Source organism: Sceloporus undulatus, chromosome 6 (genome assembly GCF_019175285.1).
Source record: "Sceloporus undulatus isolate JIND9_A2432 ecotype Alabama chromosome 6, SceUnd_v1.1, whole genome shotgun sequence".
In the NCBI taxonomy this organism is placed as follows: domain Eukaryota; kingdom Metazoa; phylum Chordata; class Lepidosauria; order Squamata; family Phrynosomatidae; genus Sceloporus; species Sceloporus undulatus.
The window spans coordinates 98,188,609-98,210,635 of NC_056527.1; the positions used below are offsets into that span (position 1 = coordinate 98,188,609).

The 22,027-nt window shown below is 42.4% G+C and overlaps 2 protein-coding genes across 3 annotated transcripts; both read right to left on the minus strand.

Moving 5' to 3' along the window:
* Positions 1-11: 11 nt before the first annotated feature.
* On the minus strand, positions 12-10,818 carry RUVBL2 (RuvB like AAA ATPase 2). Its single transcript, XM_042477346.1, has 15 exons — positions 10,717-10,818; positions 8,487-8,535; positions 8,282-8,337; positions 7,233-7,374; positions 6,913-7,042; positions 6,235-6,301; positions 5,990-6,096; positions 5,524-5,617; positions 4,503-4,626; positions 2,906-3,000; positions 2,670-2,788; positions 1,841-1,960; positions 1,321-1,450; positions 675-789; positions 12-127 (listed from the first exon to the last, which is right to left on the minus strand). The coding sequence occupies exons 1-15, from the start codon at positions 10,729-10,731 to the stop codon at positions 102-104; spliced, it is 1,389 nt and encodes a 462-aa protein (XP_042333280.1). The 5' UTR covers positions 10,732-10,818; the 3' UTR covers positions 12-101.
* A 1,403-nt stretch (positions 10,819-12,221) lies between these two features.
* BCL2L12 (BCL2 like 12) lies at positions 12,222-21,816 on the minus strand. 2 transcript variants are annotated; one of them, XM_042471217.1, is made up of 7 exons: positions 21,778-21,816; positions 21,440-21,672; positions 18,673-19,049; positions 17,402-17,563; positions 16,629-16,735; positions 15,380-15,631; positions 12,222-13,541 (listed from the first exon to the last, which is right to left on the minus strand). In XM_042471217.1, exons 2-7 carry the CDS (start codon positions 21,598-21,600, stop codon positions 13,494-13,496), a joined length of 1,107 nt encoding a protein of 368 aa, XP_042327151.1. In that variant the 5' UTR covers positions 21,601-21,672; positions 21,778-21,816; the 3' UTR covers positions 12,222-13,493. The 2 variants fall into 2 exon arrangements, with proteins under 2 accessions (XP_042327151.1, XP_042327150.1); XM_042471216.1 differs by having other exon boundaries at positions 16,629-16,762.
* Positions 21,817-22,027: the final 211 nt, after the last annotated feature.

The following is a 22,027-nucleotide window of genomic DNA, read 5'->3' on the forward strand; positions in this document are numbered from 1 at the left end:
CTACACAGCAGTAATTCCCCAAAAGGTTTATTTTACAAAAAATAATAATAAAAGAACATCTATTTTCACACACACAAACCCAGTCAGGTATCCAGAGGTCCTCAAGATGTGTCCATGGTATCTCCCTCTGGAAGAAAAAAAGGAGAAACGAGGCTTCAACAGGGAGAAGAACCCTAACCCAGAATTGCAGAGATCTCACTCCTCATGAATTTTAAACATTAAATTGAGGGAGGGAAAATTAGTATATAGTTTTAGCTTCTGTCTGCCTGTGGTTCATAAAGTAAGTATCTAAATTTACTCAAACAGTTTAGGAGCATGTCAGGGAAAGGAGTAAACATGGTAAGCAGATTCAGATATATCTTCAGGAACTGATGCGGGATATTGAAACATTGCTCTTCCATTTTTGGCAAAAGCATCATGATGTGTGTTGACGTTCTACCTGATAAACCACAAAGCACTCAGAAAATCACCTCCCAAACAAAACTAAGGACTCAACAGTTCTTTTTGTGAGCAGGCATCCTGTGTGATCTTAGCTAAAGTGAAGCCCTCTGTTTTGCAAGCACCTCCTGCACTCTTTCTCGGGAAAGACTGTGTCAAAAGCAAGACTAGGCTGACCTCTAGGAGAGTTGAAGTAATTATCCTTTCCCATCCCCTGTAGCTACACATTTACTCACTGAGTTCATTGAACATAAAGGCATCCTGGTATTCTTTCATGTACTGAGTGGAGCGTGACTCATCCAGGAATAGGGAGTACACTCGCTTGATGTCGTCCACTTGAACCTCAGTGCCCTGTGAATGAGAAGGGAGAGTGTTAGTGGTCCCTACAGAAAAAGCAGTCAATGAAGGTTCTCACATTGGCTCCACAATAAGAGAAGGAAAACTTCTATAACTCAAGGCAAGCAGCACTGGCAGAACATAGACTTCAGAACTGAGTACTCACAGCTTCCAAGCATTATCTGCTTTCAGCTCCTGTCCAAAAACACAGGAGTCCCGGAAGACCATTCTACCTGCTTAGTTCAATTATCATACCCCTAAACCATCCAACACCCTGAGTACCTAACAGAATCTTCAAGTGTTCTTGGTGACAATTCTAATCCAGGAACAGAGTAGTACTTTTTGAGCTTCTCACAGTTCCTGACCAGTTCAAAGTACAATGAAACTGAAGACGTTCTTTGAAGTTGCAAGCCAGACAGATAACGGAGGGAGAATCAGCACAAGTTACCTGGCATTATATATAACCCAGATTACTGAAAATTGGTCCATATTTTTAAAGTTATCTGAAAATCCTCCCCCCAGCACTGCCTCAGGAACACAGCTCACCTTCCTCTTGCGACACACCAGGTTGGCTGCTGTGATGAGCTGGATGGCATATCGCAGGGAGGTCTCTAGTCCAATGCGAGTGAGCACTGTGTAGGCATCTTCATTCATTTCAACATCTTCCTCCTCACACCTGAAAGGAAAAAATTGATGGCATTTAAAATCTTCCTCTTGTCCATATTGAAGATTTCAACTAATAAATAAAAGCAGTAGCTGTAACAGGGAGACAAGCAGGGGAAGAAAACTGCAATTCACAAGTTCTCTTCCTTGGCAAAAAAAGTACTACCTCACAGCCAACGTGGTGTACTGGTCTGAACAACTCTGAAGACCAGGATTTGAACATGGTCTCACTCAGCCACAGAAACCCACTGGGTAACCTTTGTCAAGTAACACTCTCAGCCTCAGAGGAAGACAAAGTCAAACCTCCACTGAACCAATCTTGCCAGGAAAACCCTGTGATAAGTTTGCCTTAGAGTCACCTTAAGTCAGAAATTACTTGAAGGCACACAACAACAGCCCTCACCGGATTTTGAGGATCTGCTTAGTTTCCTTGTCACTGTAAGGAGAGGTTGAAATGATGAGCATACGATCCAGCAGGTCAATAGGGATGCCATGGGGGCTCTGATAATTGGTGCCACGAATCCTGTGTCAAAGAAGAATGCAAGCAATGAATTAATGCAGGGCTGCCAAAGTGAAGCACAGGAAGTACAGAGATCTGAGGCAAAAGAGCCTTTTTCTAATACAGCACTTATATACACTTAGTATACAATTAGGCCTACATTGCCCCCCTAATGATGGCTACTGCTTAGTGGGCATGAAGTGATTTATATTACAAACACAGCTGGAGGGCACCCCCTTGGAAAAAACTACAATATACCATGCTCATACTGTGAAACACCCAACTGTAAAACTTGAAAATGTTACTCCTTTGGACTACAACTCTCAGAATCCTCAAGCCAGTATAGCTAATCTGGCTGTGGGTTCTGGGAGCTATAATCAGACAGTAACTTCAACCCAAGCTCTGCCCACGTCCTTATCTAACAACATGTTGCACTTCTTGAACGCTCAGAGCAAAAGCTCATCTGTAATAGAGACCAGATTGATCTGTCAGGGAACTATGATTACAGCAGGATTTTCAGTAGTGAAAGAAAACATTTTGGTATCTTGACACAGCTTATTCTAACTTGCAGTTGATGCAGAAAAAAGAAAAAGAGGTTGAGCTGGGTAATGTGCAGATCACAGAATTTGTATCACCTTGATGCAGAATTCTGATTAATTTCTCTAGACTGCAGCAACCCACACTACCATACCCAACTGCTTGCTGGATATTGTGCCATGATGATCAGGCTAACCTGGTGATGCCTCGATTGGTAGCCATGATGAGGACAGGTGCCATGTCACTCTCCAGGGCCCGGTTGAGGAAGGAAAAACACTCAATATCAAGCATGTGGACTTCATCAATGAATAAAACCTGAGAAGAAACAAGGAGAGGGAAGAAATCACACTGGATGGAAGAAAGGTTTAATCAAAGCAATATAGAAAAAGTGGACATAAAAGTCATAATGTAGCTTCTTAACACACAACTCACCCCTGGGATCACCTCAGCCTTGCCCTCCTCTCGCCACTCAGCTACCTTGGCATTGATCTGCTCCCGTACCTCTGACTTTATCTCTCCAGTATCACCTAGAAGAACATAGGAAGGGGTAGCTATGAGGAGCTACTTTCCCATACTGTCAATATCCCCTGCAGATGTAATCTCTCCAAAAGGAATGCATTACCTACTCAAACTCCAGAATGAAGTCTTAGAAGATTTTTAAATTATCAGATAAAAAACAGTGCTGTCCACCATTTTAATTCACCATGTTAAAATATCCACTTTACATTTCAGACTCTGCTCTCAGGATCACATAATATTGCTCCAGAATATTCAGAATATAGTGCGCCCGCATTATACACGGGTGCGTTTTACGCGGTTTCCAGCACACACTGAAAGCCGCGACAGAAGCAAGGGAGGTGTGTGCTAGAAGAAAACAATGGTGCGCGCTCCCATGGCGTGCACCATGTGCGCTGTTACTGCACCGCCGCAAGCATGAGCCCCATTCATTTGAATGGGGCTTGGGCATTTGTTTTTTTTCCTTTTAGGGGGGGGGGGGGGGGTCCGGAACGGATCTCCTGCGTAAGGGAAGGGCGGACTGTACTAAGAGCATGAAAGAGGCATGTATTTGTTACATTTTTACCCTGTCTATCATTCAAAGCTCAGTGTAGCACATGTGGTTCTCCTTACAGACCATTTTGTCAAGTTTATTTATCACTCATATTTCCACAGCATTCTAAGTGTCATAATTTTATGCATTCTTCACACCATAGGTAAATTAACATAATTTTATCTTGCTTTCCTGTAGACTCAAACTGGACTGTCCATAATATGACCAATGACTAATAGTAAATGTTTGTATTATTACCAGTGCTGTCACTGGGGAGGTACGAACCGCACCAGGTGACACCCAGTTGGGCTCTCCTCCCCCTTCAGTCTAGGAGGGGTACATGTGGGCTCTTGCAGGCTTCTCCATCTGAGGCTTTCTCTCTAGGGAGAAAGCCCAGGACAGAAGAGCAGGAGGGGCATGCAGGCACATCCTCTTCCTGCACTGGGTGACACCACAGTTAGGGGCAACACTGATTATTACTATAAACTAATATATTTAAGTTAAATATGTCAAACACAAGATCTTAATCTGGTTCAAAAAACCCTTGTTTTTCCATACAACCTAGCTCTGAACGTGCATTAATTTTATGCTGTATCATTTGCTGTTTAATGTTTTGGTTTTTGTTCTTTTTTGCAGAGTTTGGATTTGCATTAAGGCTATAGATGCATTAATACATCAAATAATTCACATCCTTCCTAACTCCACAGTTACCGGTTTTTTAAAATAAATCCCCTCTCTCAGCTTAAATTTAAGTACCTGGAACACTACCAATTCAAAGGTCCACTATCCCACATTAAAAAGCATAGAAAATGCAGAAGACGCACACACTCAACTCAGGGTATGGATTTATTCCTATGTATTTAAATGACACATACATACATGTACACACGGATCCTGTATCTTTTCCCTGATAGAACCCATCCAAGTTTCCAACACAGTGAAGCTCTTTCCCTCTCCCACCAGTCCTTCCCATCCTCATACCAGAAAACAAGGCTAGGAAGCCCTGCGTGCGGCTGTTGATGACATCAATTTCATGCAGTGAGACTGTGTGTACCACTTCCTTGCGCTTCTGTAACTCTCCATCAGGGCACTGCACAAACTTTGTCTAAGAGAGAAAATGCAATTAAAGAACTGAATGCTCCCCATGCGTGGCCTCCAAGCCCACATAGTTTGAACACTGTCTTGGGTAGAAAGCAGCAGAGTAATTAATACAAAGGACACTGCCTTTGGTACTGTGTCTAGCAGTAACTCTCACAGCAGCCTTCCCTCACCTAGAGTCTCCAGATGTGTGGGATCATTGGCCATCCTGCCTGGGGATGACAGGAACTAAAGCCCAGTACATTTGGAGTGCACCAAATGGAAGACTACTTTAAAGTTTCAGATAAACCTTTTCCCCATTATCCCTGCTATCCAATGGCCAGAATTCTGGTAGGGACATCCACACACTAAGTTTCCCTTACTCATGAAGATGTCCTTTTTTGGGTGGCAAGGGAATTGGTATTCCCTTCATCCGTGATCAGCATCCAGACCTACTAATAGTTCTGCCTCCAGACCTACTGACATTGCACTGCAATCATTTCATGTTTCTTGGTGAGCAGGCAGGCTCAGAGGAGTGTCTGGCTACATTCTCTATTGCCAGACCAAAAACGATGACACCAGTGTTGAGATCCATTGGGATCCTCCAGATATCTCAGCTCTGCTGCAAATCATGTTACATCTGGTTATGGGGATGTAGTCAGTTGCTTATTCAAGCTTGCCTGCTCACCTAGAAACACAGAATGGTCATGAAGGGCAGTGTCAGGGACTTATCAGTAGACTGGATTGCCAGGGAGGGGTGTATTATCCACTGAGATATTTGGGAAAGAATTATGGTTATTCTAAATCCAAAACAGATGCTTTACCATTCAGCTGTGGGTTGTAAATGCTTCAGTCCACCATATCTACAACTGAACCTTAGGATTACTATATATACCCTAACGTACTTTGTACCCCTCCATCATACCTGTGAACCCATGGCATCATAGTCTCGTGCTCTGGTAAAGGAACGTCCAAGTTTAGTAATCTTTCCAGTAGCTTTGTCAATGGTGATTACATCTCTGGGGAAACAAAGAGAGAATCTTAAGAATCATTCTCTGAAGATGCAAGCCACATAGCCCGAAAAATGCTCAAAACACTATAATCTTAAAACTGTTTTGCCCTGCATGGAGGACACCTCCTAAAGGAACAACCTCTCCAATCCAAAGTGATGACTGCAGAAATACTAGATAACTTCTCTCATGGAGTTTTAAAAAATGCCCTGAATGTTTCACTTTCTCTCTTTTTGCATGCTTGCTTGTGCATCTGCATTAATTAAGCTTCTTCAGTACTTATGATAACAGGACCTCTGTGTCTGACTGCAGGATCAGGTGATGAGCCCTCTGCTACAGAAAAATCAAGAGTCCTGAGTTCTTCAAACCACCCAAGCTTACCCAGCCTGCACTTTTTCTTTGGTCAGTGACTCAATCATCTTGGTGCCCAAGTCATAGATTGTTTCCATTTCAGTTGTTTTCAAGGTAAGCTTCCCCACCTTTGCACCCTACAATGGGAAGGAGGAAAATAATCACATCTTCCAGTGGCTGTTACTTTTAATAAACAGACTGTACAAGACAGTGTCATCATGACCAGACAGATGGACACAACCAGTCCCCCATGTTACATTCCAGGTTCTACTTACAGTACCAGTTGCTGGGCGGTCTATTTGGATCTCTACCACTTCCCCTTCAATTATTTCTGTTTCTTCCCTGGAAGTATAAGGGTGTAGACAGTCAAACTAGTTATACCAAATAAAAAAGTAAAGTGTAGAAAACTGCAAACCAGCAAGACCCTGCTCTCTTATAAAGCTGGAAACATACAACTGGAAAATAAAGGAATCCTGCCAACCATGTTCATTTGCCCTCCTAATCCAGAAAGCCTAAGTTATTTTATCTGAAAATTTAAAAATCTATTTATAATCACTTTTACCTGCAAAAGTAACATTAAAGACAGCATACAAAATTTAACATAAGCTGAATGCTACAAATCAAGAAATAAGCATATTTTTGTTCAATTCCCATAATCTACTAGTTATCCAATGCTTTACAATCCTGGGTGTTGGTTTCCTTAACTCTGGTTTAACCGTCTTGGCTCCAGTTTCAATTTCTGAGCCCTTCAGCTTTTCTTTCTTACTGAAGCTACTAGACCAGAAAGTGTGACTCTGCATATTGTTAAACCTCAAGTCATATCAGCCTTCAGCAGTATAGCTAAAGTTGAGGAATAATGAGAAATCCAATTCTAGAAGGTCACTTGTTTCCCCATCCCTGCACTAAACTCCAATATATTGACAGAAAATAAAAGGGCTCCAGCCACTCCTCACTTGATGCGGACACCAATGGAACGTCGAAAGGCCTGAGTCAGTGCTTCTGTCTTGCTCATCTCCAAAGAGAAGATCTCGCTGCCAGCAATAGCTGTGAAAGGGGTATCAAGGCCCAGCGCCTGTGCCATTCCTGAAAGGAGAAAGGAGAGCAAAGTCTGCTTAACACAGAGATGAGACTAAACTGAGAGCTTAGTCACTCTTTGCCCACTGATATTTCAACTGAAGAAGAAACCCCAAAATGAGGTCATTGCAAGTTTGTTAAGCCTTTTCTACTTAGAAGATCAGCAGGCTTCTGCTGGTTTCTGGCCTCAGATCCTTACCCATGGCAATTGCAGTTTTCCCTGTGCCTGGCTGTCCAGCAATCAGGACCGCCCGACCAGCAATTTTGCCTTCCTTGATCATCTCCAAGATCACACCAGCAGCACGACGAGCAGCTAATTGGCCTACCATTCCCTGTGATACCTAACGGGGGGCAAACAGAAGGGGAAGTAGAGAAATAGGAAAGAAAAGGAACCCAATTTCTTTCCCTCATTTCCACCCCAGAAAGACACATTACTTCTGCTCATACAGAAAAGCGCTGTTTGCCCTTTCCCCTCTTGTCGCTGTTCTATAATGCTCCCGAATTGATCACTCTTCCAATTTTCTCTGCTCAGTCTACAATCACGTTGCTGTGTAAAGATTAAAGAATCCTTCAAGAACACTCATGACTTTCATTCTAGCTACTGACTTCACAATTTCATTCCCATTTACATCCCCTATCACACAAATGCAGAAAGAGAAGAGGGCAAACTGGTGCATTTTCCAATGCTGATCAGCCTACTACTTTCAAAGGCAACTGGATGGATTAAGATGATCAAAGAAGTGTAGAGTGGTAAAAATCAAAACTCCAAAAGTTGTCTACCTTACTTATCCCCTCCAGGCACAGCAACACAGGAGTGGGTTAACCATAACAATGCCAAGCATTTTTGGCCTACAAAACCCATCAGCCTTATCCTGTCTAGCCAATGGTGAGGGATTATGCTAGCTATAACCAAAAAACATTTAGCAGGCTACAGTTGCCTATCACCTCCAACTGGAGACAGGAAAGGCAGTTAGCTTCCTGGGGACATTCATATTACAATACATAGAAAAGAGATCTCATAGAGAAGAGATCTCTCAAATATGTTAAGAAAAGATGACTCTTACACTATATATATGTGTGTACCTTCTTCACACAAAGATGTTCCCCAACAGTCTATGAATCTTTACATTGCTTGTAAACCTACTGTAAGCTCCTTGCATCTGATTCTCTCATATGTGATCTGCTCTTACTAGCTACACATGTTCTGATCTAACAAACTACCCATAAGTTTATTTTTCTTCCAAGTACCTGTCTGGGCTCCAATGTATCATCCAAGCCAAGCCCTCTGATGTGGGAGTGGGCACCTGTGAAACAGAGAGAATACTCAGAAGGAAATTGGTGAATCTGTGCACAAAGTCCTGCACTGCCATTTCACAAGGTGTTGATCTTAACTATCCATCTCCATGGAAATAACTAGAAGTAACCTCAAGTAAAAGGAACCATGGAAACTCACCAATGCGTTCAATCCGGGTGACATCCCGAACTTCAGGGACCTTGGTAGCCTAGAAAAAGAACAAATAGTTGATGAAATTTACCAGCTCACCAAAGCTTTCACTTCTTTCCCCAATTCCCATGTAAATCAATGTTTTAGGGGGAAACATTTTATATCCACAGTTAAGATCAACTGGACACTCTGGAAAGAAGCTAAACCAAAACAACACAGACTCCCAAAATCAACAGGGAACCACTTTCAGTATCTCAGTAACAAACATTTTAGTACCTATATAAGCAAGAATATAAATATACACATATAGACACACAGACACACACACACAAAAGCCAGGAGTGTGTAGTGGTTAGAACACTGTAGTGCCATAGTAGGATAATGATTAAAGTAAGAGGAGACTGGGATTCAAATCAACCCTCCTAGATGGTTTAGAACAGAACAGGAAGACTTCAGGCTTGTGAGGTCTTCTTTATATTTACTAGAATCACAAGCTCTACCACTGAGAGGGTGATGCAAAAGGTATATATATTTTGAATTAAAGAATTCATTTAAAAAATAAACTTGACTTCACAATTTTACCACACTAAAACCTGGTGTTATTTACCTGCTTCTCATCCCAGCTTTCTACATTTTAGTACATACAGTGGTCCCTTCACATTCTCCTGGGTTACGGGTGAAGGGCTCCCGTGAATGTGGAAAAACCACCAAAAAAAATCACTATTCTTTTTACCAAAGGGAACACCTCTCTGGGAATCTCCAGGTAATGTAACCCAACTCTGTGGTCAACATCTGCCAAGAAGTTGAATCATGCTGGGGGACCTACAAATGCCTAGAGAAGTGTTTTATCTAGGAACTTCTAGTTCTCCAGAACAACTCTATGGTCAACTTCCAGCAGAGTTGCACTGGGGAGCCTAGAGTTTCATTGAGAGGACATGGACATATTAATCAAGACCACAAATAATCAAATCCACAAATGTGGAGGACCAACTGTAACTTGAAGGAAGAAGATTGTTGTGTTGTTACCAGTAACTAGAAAGACAGAATATCCTGCTTATCTACTTCAAGTCGCCTAGGGGTCTGCCACTAGATGCTGATCTACCTTATGCACACTGGCCTAGAATAAGGAGTGAAGACTGGCTAGAAGTGGAGGAGACAAGTGTGGGACCATTGACTGGGTGGATTTAGGCTCCTCTCTTTCAGCACAACAGACCTCAGAGGGATCCTGAAGGGACACAGCAGGGATGGAGGAATATCAATGACATTTTTAAAGAACCTACAGGAGGGATGAGGAGGAGATGAAAGGTAAGTGCTTTTTGGGGGAATGTAAAAAGAAGGTATAATGAATGTGGTAAAAGAAAATGAGGTAAATATATTGGAGAAGGCTAAGGATGTTAAGAATGATTATGAGTTAAAACATATTTGATGTTGGTGATATGATGCGCCACTTAAGGAGATGCTTATATGGATGCTTTCAATGGTGAGCCAGTGTGGGGTAGTGATTTGAGCGTTGGACTAAGACTCTGGAGACCAGGGTTCAAATCCCGGCTCGGCATGGAAACCCACTGGGTGACCTTGGGCCAAGTCACACTCTCTCAGCCTCAAGGGATGGCCATGGCAAACCCCTCTCTGAAGAAACCTTGCCAAGGAAACACCACGATCGGGTTGCCGTAAGTCGGAAATGACTTGGAGGCACACAACAATGGGACATGCTAAAACAAATGGCAGTAATTGCCCATAGGGAAACAATACTTGCCCATGGGGAAACCATACTCACCTATAGGCACCTATAGGGATACATTGGGAGATACTTGATCATCATAAGGAAACACTGCAGATAGGGAACTGCTCATAGGGAATCATTGGGAAATACTTGCCCATAGGGGAACATGACAGAAAAGATGTCCATAGGGAAACACTGGGGAATACCTGCCTATGTGGAATCGTAGCAATACTTGCTCATCACGGGGCAACATTTGCTCATAGGGAACCATTGCCCATAGGGAAAGCAGGGGAATACTTGCCGATAGGGGCACATTGGGGGATATTTACCCATAGGGCAAAGTGAGGAATACTTGCTCATAGGGAAGATCTCCAATGTTTCCCTATGGGCAAGTAAGGCGTTTGTTTTAGTCCCACTCCTTCCCCGCAACGGCTCCCTAGCTCTAGAGGAGAATGATGGATCAACCAGGGCTGATCCGGGTATTTTCTCTGGGCGGGAAACCAGGCTCTCTCTCACCGCGGCCGTTGCCATGCTGCTGCTGCTGCGAATGCTGTTGCTGCGGCTGCTTCCTTCCCGTCGCGCGCCGTCTCCAAGCGGCACCTCGCCCCGCCTCCTCAACCGCTCCAGGAGGCCGGAAGCGGAAACAGAAACCAGCCTGGACGCTCTAGCCCTCTCTCTAGAGCGAATCTCTATGGTAGCTCGGTCCTCCAAGCTATTGCTGCCCCTCTTTCTCTCTCCCAGTGTGTCTCTATGACCATTAGCTCCATCCTAAAGCAAAGCACACTGCAAAGATAATCCACCTCGAGACCGCTTTAACCGCCCTGGCTCAGTACTAGAGAATCCTGGGAACTGTAGGTTTTGTGAGACATTCAGCCTTCTCTGTCAGAAGAGAGTTGTGGAGCCACAATAAACTACAGTTCCCAGAATTCCATAGCACTGAGCCACAGCAGTCACACTGGGGAAATAACCCAGTTTGGCACCACTTTAACTCTTTCTCTGGCTTAAGGCTGTGGAACTATGTTACTGTGAATAGGTTTTGTGAATATCCACTGTTGTGTTGGTCATGAATGCAATATAAACCTCCATGCACCCAATTAAATGGACTATTCTCCAGAAAAGCTTCGTTGTTGTTGTTGTTGTTGTTGTTGTTGTTGTGTGCCTTCCAATCATTTCCAGTTTGTGGTGACCCTAATGGGTCTTCTTGGCAAGGTTTTTTCAGAGGTTTGCCATTGCCTTCTTTGGTTGAAAAAAATGGTTAGCTGTCAAGATGCCACAGGAAGCAGAGGCTTATGTTAAGAGTAGCTTTAGATGGGATCATGGTGTTTGTTTGTTTGCAATGATAATTAATAAATCAGTACCAAAATGTAGCAACTATGTAGCCCTCCTGGCTGGGACTACTGGAAGTTGCAGTCCATCAACATCACAAGGGATGCACAATTCCCATCACTCTTATACACAATATCTCACTTCTTAGTTAAGCCCCATTCCTAAGGATCACATCAAGGGTCCTGTAATAAGGTAAGATAGAGTCAGACCTCTTCAAATAGTATCCAGCTCTAAAATGCTAACAGATATTCTGTTTCATGGCTGGGTATTTCTAATTATCTACTTCTGTTCTTTGCTTTGTTGTTGTTGTTGTCGTCGTGTGCCTTCAAGTCTATGGTGACCTTACGTCGAACTCATCATTGGGTTTTCTTGGCAAGATTTGTTCATAAGTGATTTGCTATTGCCATCCCTTGAGGCTGAGAGCATGCGACTTGTCCCAGGTTTGCTCTGCTGTAAGATTTATAGTGTACAGTACATTGTTATTTTATGACACTATACATTTAGGGGTTTTCCCCTTCATTACTTTTGCACGTCACTCAAACCAACGTTGCTGGGAAGCCTTGTATAAATATAGTTAGCCATATAATAAAGTTTATATGAAGGTATGGGCAAAGCAGAAGGAAGGTTGCTATGGCAAAAGGGAACATTACAGAGATTAAAGCTGCAGACATCAATAAAAGTAGCTGCAAAAAATATTTTTGAGACTGACAATTTTTATTTTAAAATAATCAGTGCTTCAGAGTAGCTCTCGGCATTTCACAGAAACACTCCCACATCCCTGAGTTTGAGAGTTAAATTATTTTCAGAGCATATATATATTCACCTAGAAGGTGTATAGGATACATTTTCCATGTATTCTGATTCCACTCTTCAAACTCTAAAAATCTCCCATAACCTAAGAAAATTAACAAGTAATAAAACCACACATACAAATAAATAATTATAAAAACAGCAGAACAAAAAAAAATTCAAATATTACAATCAGAGCTAACATTGAAGACTCCTCTTTTAAAAAGTTTAGGAAAACAAGAACTCCACTTGGCTCTGATAAAATAAAGTCAGCAGAAAGGCACTGCTTTGAGCCACTGCTTATCTGACCTCCAACAGCAGGGAATCCATAAAACAGCTTCTAAGTAAACTCTCAATTACCAAACATATATATGACAGAACAAGCCATCTTTTAGGGCTCTTTAGGTTACACTCCTATGCACATTTGCTTGAGAATAAAGTGGCACATTGATATCACTTACATAGTTGCATAGCACCGTATCGCAGTGTTTTGAATTATCAGGTAAAAAGCAAAGAAATTTTAACTTTCGGGGGGCACTATATTCCTCCTATTAATCCTAGAAATCTCAGCAATTGTTTCATTTTGCACAGAACTTTTAAAATTTGTGCAGCTTTTTCCAACCTGAGGTACACCAGATCATTTGAAATAAAACTAACATTAGATAGGCTAGCATGGCCAATGGTCAGAGGAAATAGCAGTTCAAATATATAGAGGGCATCTGACTGGGGAATTCTGTTGCAGAGAATAGAGTACATCTAACAAGTCATTTTCTACAGCAGCCAAGTAGAATTTGAACCAGCTTGTTGGCCTGTTCCCTTTTCCTCCATCTATTTAAAGTGTCATATTTAAAAACAAAACTCCAAATTCTCCAGAAAAAAGGAATGCCATATAAATACAACATGTATTTGTGTTATTGTTGATGTCTCAACCAAAATGTTGATTTCTTGATCCTAAGAGTAGAGTAAAAGCCAAACTCCATCCATTGTTCCTAGAACCAAGGTGTCTTCCTTATCTGGTCTTTACCTTGGAAGCTGGAGAAGATGGATATGGATTTTTTTTCCCTTGAGGAATTCTTTAAAAAGGCTACCAGCTCCACCAGCAGTAATTTCTTTTCAGAAAAAAACTTCCAAGAACATACTCTCTTCTCTATCCCAGTCATAAGACAATTGGCCGAGGGCTAGTCAAGCTGCAGGTCAAATATCTCATCCTGGGCTACAATGTTCTCCTACAGAGAAAAAAAATACATAATTATCAGTCATTTCTACAGCATCTCAAAGATTCATTTGCATCTTTGAAACTTTCTTCTATCACCCATGAACCCATCAGACTACAAATTCCTAAACTGGAATCTTGAGGTGAAACTTGCCCTGGGGAACTAGCCTTCTTTACATTAGGCAAGACCCAAAGCCACAGTCAAATGAGAAAACATTGAGTTCTAGGATCTAGATTAACTGTTTAAGGTGTCCATAATACAAGAAAGGGGGCATAACTCAGGAAAGAAACTCTAGTCCAGAAGGATGAAAAAGTCTCAGTTGAGATTCTTTGGTGTAAGACTTACCTGCTAGGAGCTACCCATGACTCAGTAACCCTAGCATGAGCCTATCTGCTAGCGAACCAGATTGCTCTTAAAGAGTCTAGGAGGGGTGTGGTCAAGAAGCTTATTTTTATTTATTTTATTTTATTTCTAAGATTTATATCCCGCCTTTCTCCCACAATGGGATACAACACTGCTGACAAGTATGTCACTTATTTCCATTTTATAGAAGCAGAACTAAGGCTGGACAGCGAATTACCTATTAGGCAAATCACACCATTTGCCTAACAGAAATCTCTTTGGTATAAGAAAACTATATTGTGTCACTTATGGTGTGATAAGGGCTGGAAACTTGTTGGGACCCTAAGGACTGTACACATGGGCTGTTTCCCCCCCAGCCTGGCATCAACCTATTTAGACAATGTAGGCCAGCAGCCTTGGGCTGGGAATGAATATATAGGATGCCATTTCAGAAAAACCGGTCCAAACTTGGCCTAATCAACCCTTAGGCCAATGTTAAATAACCAGCTGTTTGTGGTGGGGTTTCCCAGAAAACCCACCACAACTGGTAACTCAGATGGCAGCGTGTCCCCTCACCTACCACTGCCACCAATCTCCTTGAAGTCCCCAGTCATAGCCTCTGATATTGGAAGGCTGTGCCTGGCCACGTGAGTGAAGCCAGGCACTCCATTTTCGACCTTACAGGCCATGGTAGAGGCCTACAAAGAGAATAGTACAGTGGCAATGGACAAGATGGTGGCAGCGACGGCTCCATGTCACAGCAGTGGGTCCAGTTGCACCAGACTAGGTAAGTGCTGGGGTTGGCATGATGTGCATTGGTGCCCTACTAGTATAAGAACAGGTGTACAAGTAAATTCTTTCTCAGAGGTTGGATAACTGTGGTTACAAGAGCAGCCAACTGTTCCACAAGTACATGCACAGGCCTCTCTCACACACCTTTCCCTTCATGGGAGAGCTCCTTGACCTTTGCCCAATGCTATGGGCACCTGTCATGGAACTTGTTATAAGACAGGGGAAGAGAACCAATTCCTATTTAAGAATATCTCATGGACCATATTCCAGCAGTGGGTGTGGCTAAAGGCACAGAGAGCAGGGACAAAATGAAATAGGCAGGACCACATGCAATTCTCACACATTTAGACATTTCCCCAACATCCCACAGCCCATTCTATGCATGTCTACTCAGAAGTAATATTCCAGTGCAACAGATTCTCAGTCTGAAAATCAGAGCTCAGTTCCAGCTATGTCTGTACAGGAGAAAGCCTGAGTGCAACAGCTTCCTGGTGCATAAACCAGAGCTCAGTCTCCCACAGATATATTCTTGTGTTTTAAGTAACCACTTATCACTGACCAGAGATAGCAGCAAAACAAGCCACAAGCTGGATGTAGTATTCCTGTGGGACACATCTAGTCTGCTAGTTGAGGCTTCCCATCCTGTGATTTAAGAAAATGAAGGATTGTAGCCCTGCTCAAGTAAAGTTTCCAGTGACGTAGGCTTCCCCACTTACCCAGCCACCTTGCTGCTGCAACCAAGGTATAAACATGTCCATATACTGCAGGCTATAGCCCATGAGGGTGTGGACTGCATGGCTGTTGATGCCAGCCACTTTTCGTGTGAGCTCCATGGTGAGAGCCAGCTTGGCCAGCTGGGGGCTGGAAACACCAGGTGGGGCACGTGAGGTGAAGGCCTCAGCCAGGCGAGAGAAGCTGCCATATGAAAGGCGGGAGATGGAGTTGCGTAGAAATGGGTCCACCTCAATCTGCCAAATAAAGAAAAGAGGAAAAGACCATAAGAGTTGATATGTGAGAGTGAACCACGTGAGTGAAGTGTGAATTCAAATCTAGAGGACCTCCTAAGCCAAGATGATAACTGTGCAGCACCTCAGATGTTGTTGAACTGTTAAGCCCAGTAGCCTTAGTCAAATAGCCAATACTGAGGAATACAGGGATTTGTAGTTCAGCAACAAATGGAGCAACTCACAAGTTCTACTCTGTCTTAAGAATTCATTTAGAACCATAAGCATGCTTGGATAACATACATGGACACAATCCAAGGGCTGATATATGTCCTTTCTATTTTTCATGCCTCATCTAGCTCACTGATGGCAAACATGTAGCTCCTGCTTAAATTGCAAGTTTATAATTCCCATCATCCTCCCCCTGAGCTATGCTGGCTAAAGATGATGGAAGCGGCAGATCATTATATCTTCAAGGGCCACACATTCCCAATTTCTGCCACAGAAAACCAAGACTTGCATTTTACAGAATAAATGGACAAATAAAAGCAAATCCAGAAGAGGACAGTAACTGATGGAAAGCAATCTGCAAATGACGGTTTATGTAAAGTAGCTCTAAGAGCTATGTGTGTCCTCTCTAGAAAAGAAAAGGTTAAGCTGGGAGGCAATAGCTGTCTTCACAACATCTGGAAGGTTTTCTTGCAGAAGATGGAGCAAACTCATCTACCATTGTACACAAGCAAAATTAGAATTAAGGGGAGAGAACTGCAATGAAGCAGCTTTCAGCGGAAAAAAAAATCACCAAAAAAATCCAAGCAAGAAGTTCGTACGAAACTAATTCTCAAATGTGTATCCTTGTGTATCCATGGACAAAAAGGAAGTAGAAGAACTGGGGAAACAGCAAGGTTTGCAGAAACCTCAAAGTTACTGAAGGAGGAAAACCCAATGGAGTATCCTGGAAAAGGGCATAGGTGGAACCCTGAACAGAAGTCTTCTCAACTATAAGAGTGCAGTTTCATACCTTCTCATTGATAACTCCAGCCTGCTCTTCAAGGATTGCAATCAGCCTCTGGAGGATTTGCTCTTTCTGTTTCTCATCCAGTACCCCTGGCAGCTCCTCTGAATTAACTGTGAGCAGAAAGAAATTCCAAGAAACTACACAGGTAAGGATAATGAGACAAGAGATTAAAGGAAGATAAAATCTGCATCAGTCTTGTGTTTTATAGACTGTCATTATTCCTTTCTTTAAGCCTGCTTCATTACCTGCTGGAACCTAATTTTAGATAACCATGCCTCCCTCATTGCTTTTGTCACCATGCTACAAAACATGGCCCCACTAGCCAGTACTGTTCAGAGCAAGAAGAGAAGTTTCTGGATCCTAATTCCAGATCTTTGGAAAATAAATTTATGTCCAAAATACACTGCAGAAATCAGATTGTTTTAACTGCCCTGGCTCAGTGCTAGGGGAATCCTGGGAATTGTAGTTTATTGTCGCACCAGAGCTCTCTGACAGAGAAGGCTAAATGTCTCACAAAACTAGTTCCCAGAAATCCCTAGCATTGAGCCAGGGCAGTTAAAGCAGTCTCAAGCTGGGTTATTTCTGCAGTGTGTTTTGGACCTTAGACTACAATTTCCAGATCCCCCCCCCCATCCAGCATGACTACTGGCCATATTGGCTGAAGAATTCGGGTAGGGCACAAAAATTAAGTTTTTCAGGCTCTGGTCCAGGCAAGAAGAAGAGACAACTTTTTGACAGGGTAGGCTAACCCTGAATCAAGTAAATATAGTCAGTACCTTGTGTACTGGATAGTGCGTCTGTGGGAAGCTTGTTGATCTGATGCTTGGAAGAAGGTAAACTTTTCGCTGCCGCAGGGCTGATCAACTGTTGCTGTTTCACCAAATGGTCCAGTTTCTGGGCCACCAGTGTGTAAAACTCAGCACCCTCAGCATCAGTATCTGGAATTAAGTACAGAAAGCTGTTAAAGTAAAGAGCACAAAACCACAAGCAAATTTTGGACTAGTGAAATATAGTATTCATTGAAAAACAGGACAGCAGATGTTAAGTGTCAGCACTAGATAATGCTTCTTCCATGACCAACTTCTGCCTGGAGAAAAAATACGCTAGCTTTTGAGTTACATAGAACACTTCAAAAGGCAGGAAGCAAAAAAGCAACCAAATCAAGCCAAATCAGAGTGAGAGAACCAGGTTGCTGTTACAATGGGCCGTCCACATTTGCTGGGGTTAGGGATGCAGGACCCTCGTGAAACTGGGAAACCTGCAAATAAAAAACACACTATTTTTTTAACCTGAGCGGACATCTCTCAAGGAATTCCTAGGTTCTCCAGTGCAACTATGCTCAACACCTTCCAGAAGCTGATCGCAGAATTGTGCCAGAGGACCTAGAAATGCCTAGACAAGCTCAGATCTTGGGCCCATCACACACAAACAGAGCTTGGAAAAGTTACTTTCTTCATTACATCCCTCAGAATCTCCCAGCCAGCATGGGGTCATGGTGGCTCAGAAATTCTGGGAGTTGTAGTCCAAAAGGTAACTTATCCAAGTGCTGCACAAAGACGGTACATTATATCTCAACTTAAACTGCTTGACAGGGGAAGAGCCACACTTTACCTTAAGCTCTCAGGGAGCAAAACAGAAAGGTAATAATAGAGAAGCAAACAAAAATCCTGGGGAAGGAACATACCATAATAAGTAACTGAATCCCTTCTAAAACTGCCTCTGAGCCTTGCAACCATTTACGGGATTGTTTATGGCTCTTCAGCAGAGGACATAATGCAGTACAGCATCTAGAACACTAGGCCTGCAAGTGGTGATACCAAGATTCAAATCCTTGTCCAAGATGGACTTTGGAAAGATAAAACAACACTGTACCCTGACCTTCTTTCAAAGAACCAAGGTACACGTTGTGTACGATAACTCACTCCACCCATTTTGTTTTTAAAAAATGATCACTGGGTGAGGCATGAGTCAGGATGCCTCTCACTGAAGCAAGGAGGCATCTGGGTAAGTGAAACAAGTCAAAGCCTTGTCTCTGGCATTTCCTTACCAGTTGCCTGGCCTTCCTGTTGTTCTGCTGGTTGATTTCTACAGTAGCAGTGGGCAAGAGGCAAAGTGTTTGGACGCTGGGGTAAAGCAAGGGAGCTCTCTGTCTCCATGGAGGTGGCTCCTTTCTTCTTCAGGAGATTCTTGAAGGAGAAACTGCGTTTCTGGCGGGCCTTCTCTCCAGCTTCACCTCCTGCCTTGGGCCGCTTTAAGGAGTCCTTGGGAGCAGGCAGGTTGTCAGGGTTTTTTTGTGGGCTGGGTCGACGCCGCAACAAGCGCTTGAAGCTGGTGTGGAAGCCATGTTTTTTCTCCTCCACACGGTTAATTTCCTCATGGACAGCAGTCCATGCTGGGCAATGTTGAGCATGTTCATTTGGAGGTCTGCAGTAACAAAAAGGCACCAAAAATGGAATGATAAGAGCTTGCAAATGTTACCCTTTTGGACAACAGCTTCCATGATCCCCTACTCAGTAAGACCTCTGGCTATGCTGGCTGGATGTTGTAGAACAATAACAAATCATCCCATCCCATTCCATCCCCCAACTGTAGTCTTGGACTTTTGCTTCAACTGTCCGGTCTTATACATTTTATATTTATTGACATGCATTTGTTCTCTCGCTCTTCTAACATACAGTCATTTCTAAAACATTAACTCAGTAAAGTAAATACATAAAAACAGTACATCCCAGATCCACCATGTAAACCCACTGGATGGCCTTGGGCAAATCATACTCTCTCAGCCTCAGAGGATGGTAATGGCAAATCCCCTCTGAAAAAACTTACCAAGCAAACCCCATGATAGGTTCACCTTAGGATAGCCATAGGTCGGAAACAACTTGAAGGCATACAACGACAACAACGACAACAACAAGCAACAGACATCACATTGAAAGGAGAAGAGCAATAAGAATAGTCATTGCTGTGAGAAACATTTAAAATTAAAGTCAGTAATTTTTCTTTCTTTAAAACTCCACTAACAGCAGCTCAAAGATCTGGGCAAAGAAAACAGTCTTCTTTTCTCCCCCTTCCATACTAAAATAACAAAACTCTCTAATTTTTCTCCTATTTGGTATGTAACATCTTGTCTGATGAAGAAGCCAATGGAGCGTTGAAAGCTTGCAACAAGTATATTGTGCACTTTGGTTGGGCAATAAAGGTATCACTGTTTGATGGATTTTTGTTTGAATTTACAGTACTAAATGGCCAACACAGCTACCCCCTGCATATGAACTGAAGAGGGCTTTCCAAGGACAGAGTGCCGCCATCAAAATGGCCCTGACTCAAATCACCACTTGCTTTGAATCAACAGATTTAAGATGTGCCTCTTCTGAAGACCACTGGAGAATTTTCAGTCCATCCTTGCCTAAAGATCATAAGACCCCCCCCCCATCTCTCTATTTCCTTCTTCTTAGGTGTGACAGGTCTCCTTCCTTTTTCCAAAGAGAAACCAGAAGAACACTCCTAGAGCTCCCTGGGGGCGGTGGGGTCAGTCTTGTAGTTTCTTGTGAATTACATTTCTTCCACAGAATCCTAAATCCCAGCCCAGAATTTGACATTTCAGGATTGTCTTCCCTTTCAGAGAAACCAAGATTTCTGCCCAAATCCCACCATTCAGTTTCCTGCATTTCATTTCCCTTTCCAGGGGGACAAAACTTCATACACACACATGTGCACAAACTGACTATATACCTCAGTTATAAATCAATAAATGATTATGAAGAAAATTGGAAGAATATATCCAATCTATGTGAAGTGAAAAGAAAAAGCTAAAAAGTGAAAGACCTACAGTAAAAAAGAAGGGCTGCAAATGGAAGAAATTTTTAAAAAATTGAATTTGAAGTTTAATTTTTGGCTAAAACAGAAGAATGAGGTAAATGAAAAGACTGTAGATGTCTTTTCTTTATAATTAGGGTTAGTAACCAGAAACAAGACTAAGAATAAGGAAAATACAAAAGAAGAAAAAGAAATATAAACAACTCAATTAGATGGAAGTCAAGTATTTGTTAAGCTATGAATGTTTCAATGATTAGAGCAGCAATTCCCAAACTTTAGTCCTCTAAGGGTTTTGGACTACAATTCCCAGAATCCCCAGCCAACCTGGCCAACAGTCAGAAATTGTGGGAGATGAAGTACAAAAATCTGGAGGACCAAAGTTTGGGAATCACTGGATTAGAGGAATGAAAGTTAATTACTAATAGGGCAAGATATAAACAAGGTGAAAGATACAATCAAATCAGGAATTCTATAGGTGAAAATGTATGTGTTTTATTGTTTTATTAAGATATACCTAATAATTTTTTTAAAAATACATATACTGTATATACTCATGTATAAGTCTAGAAATTTTAGTCAAAAATTGACCCAAAATACCTGGGTCAACATATCCACAGGTCAATGTAAGTACTATACTTTAACTCTTATATAGATAAAAAAGGAACTATCCCCTTTCTCTGAATAAAGTAATAAAAGGCAAGAGCTTAGTCCATCCTTGTGAGCACCAAAAACAAGCATGGATCCCCTCTATCATCCACCCAGCCTTTAGAAGGAGCACAAACAATTATGTCTGCCAGAATTTTTAAAGTTCTTTGGCATCATTTTCCTTTGCATCATCATTTACATCCTTGGTTACATGCCCCTAAGTTTTACCCTCAACTTATCCATGGGTCATATCAAAATCCATAATTTGGCCCCCAAACCTGCCCTCGACTTATACATGAGGTCGACTTATAGTCAAGTATTTATGGTACATGCACACAAATACTGCCAGTTACCTGTACATGTAACTTTGGAAGTCATGGTAGCCACGGCCAACATGGCCTAGGGCTCCTGCCCCTCCATTGTGGACAGCCCTTTCCAGAAATGCTTCCAGCACCAACCGTGTTTCTTCTTCTACCAGTTTCCTGTGGGGCAGAGGACTCTTGGCCATGGGCATGTAGTACGGGGGGAAAAGGTTGGCACTCAGCAACAGGAGAAAAATGTCTCTCTCTCAGATTTACCATCACCCCTGGAAAGAGAAAAATGAGACAAAGCACACAACATAGTTACTCTTTTCCCCATCATCCCATCTTCATTATTTGTGCAACTGAATGCCATGCACAGTTCTACTCACACTAAGGGCCTTTTAGCCATTGCCCGCCCAACAAGCTGGCAAGAATCATATGATTCCAGAAGCCACCCAGTACAGCTGCTCGCCAAAGACAAGGCTCTCTGTTCATCAGCCTTCACAGATAAATTCACACAACCTAGATCCAATTCATGCCTCAAAAGATCACTGCGGAGCAGAAAATAATCAAAATAAAATAAAAGAACCCCCCTCGATTTCTCAAGTAAGTGAGGCAACTCACAAAGCTAGATGGGAA

Excerpts from the sequence above, each read along its gene's own strand:
- BCL2L12 (XM_042471216.1), bottom strand. The coding sequence starts at position 21,600 with ATGCCCATGGCCAAGAGTCCTCTGCCCCACAGGAAACTGGTAGAAGAA. Across the intron at positions 16,763-17,401 it reads CGCACTATCCAGTACACAAG|TTTCTTGGAATTTCTTTCTG; the intron begins GTACTGACTATA and ends TTACCTGTGTAG. Across the intron at positions 13,542-15,379 it reads TGCAGCAGCAAGGTGGCTGG|GAGAACATTGTAGCCCAGGA; the intron begins GTAAGTGGGGAA and ends TTTTCTCTGTAG.
- RUVBL2 (XM_042477346.1), bottom strand. Across the intron at positions 7,375-8,281 it reads ATACATTGGAGCCCAGACAG|GTATCACAGGGAATGGTAGG; the intron begins GTACTTGGAAGA and ends GCCCCCCGTTAG. Across the intron at positions 790-1,320 it reads TGGTGTGTCGCAAGAGGAAG|GGCACTGAGGTTCAAGTGGA; the intron begins GTGAGCTGTGTT and ends TCTCATTCACAG.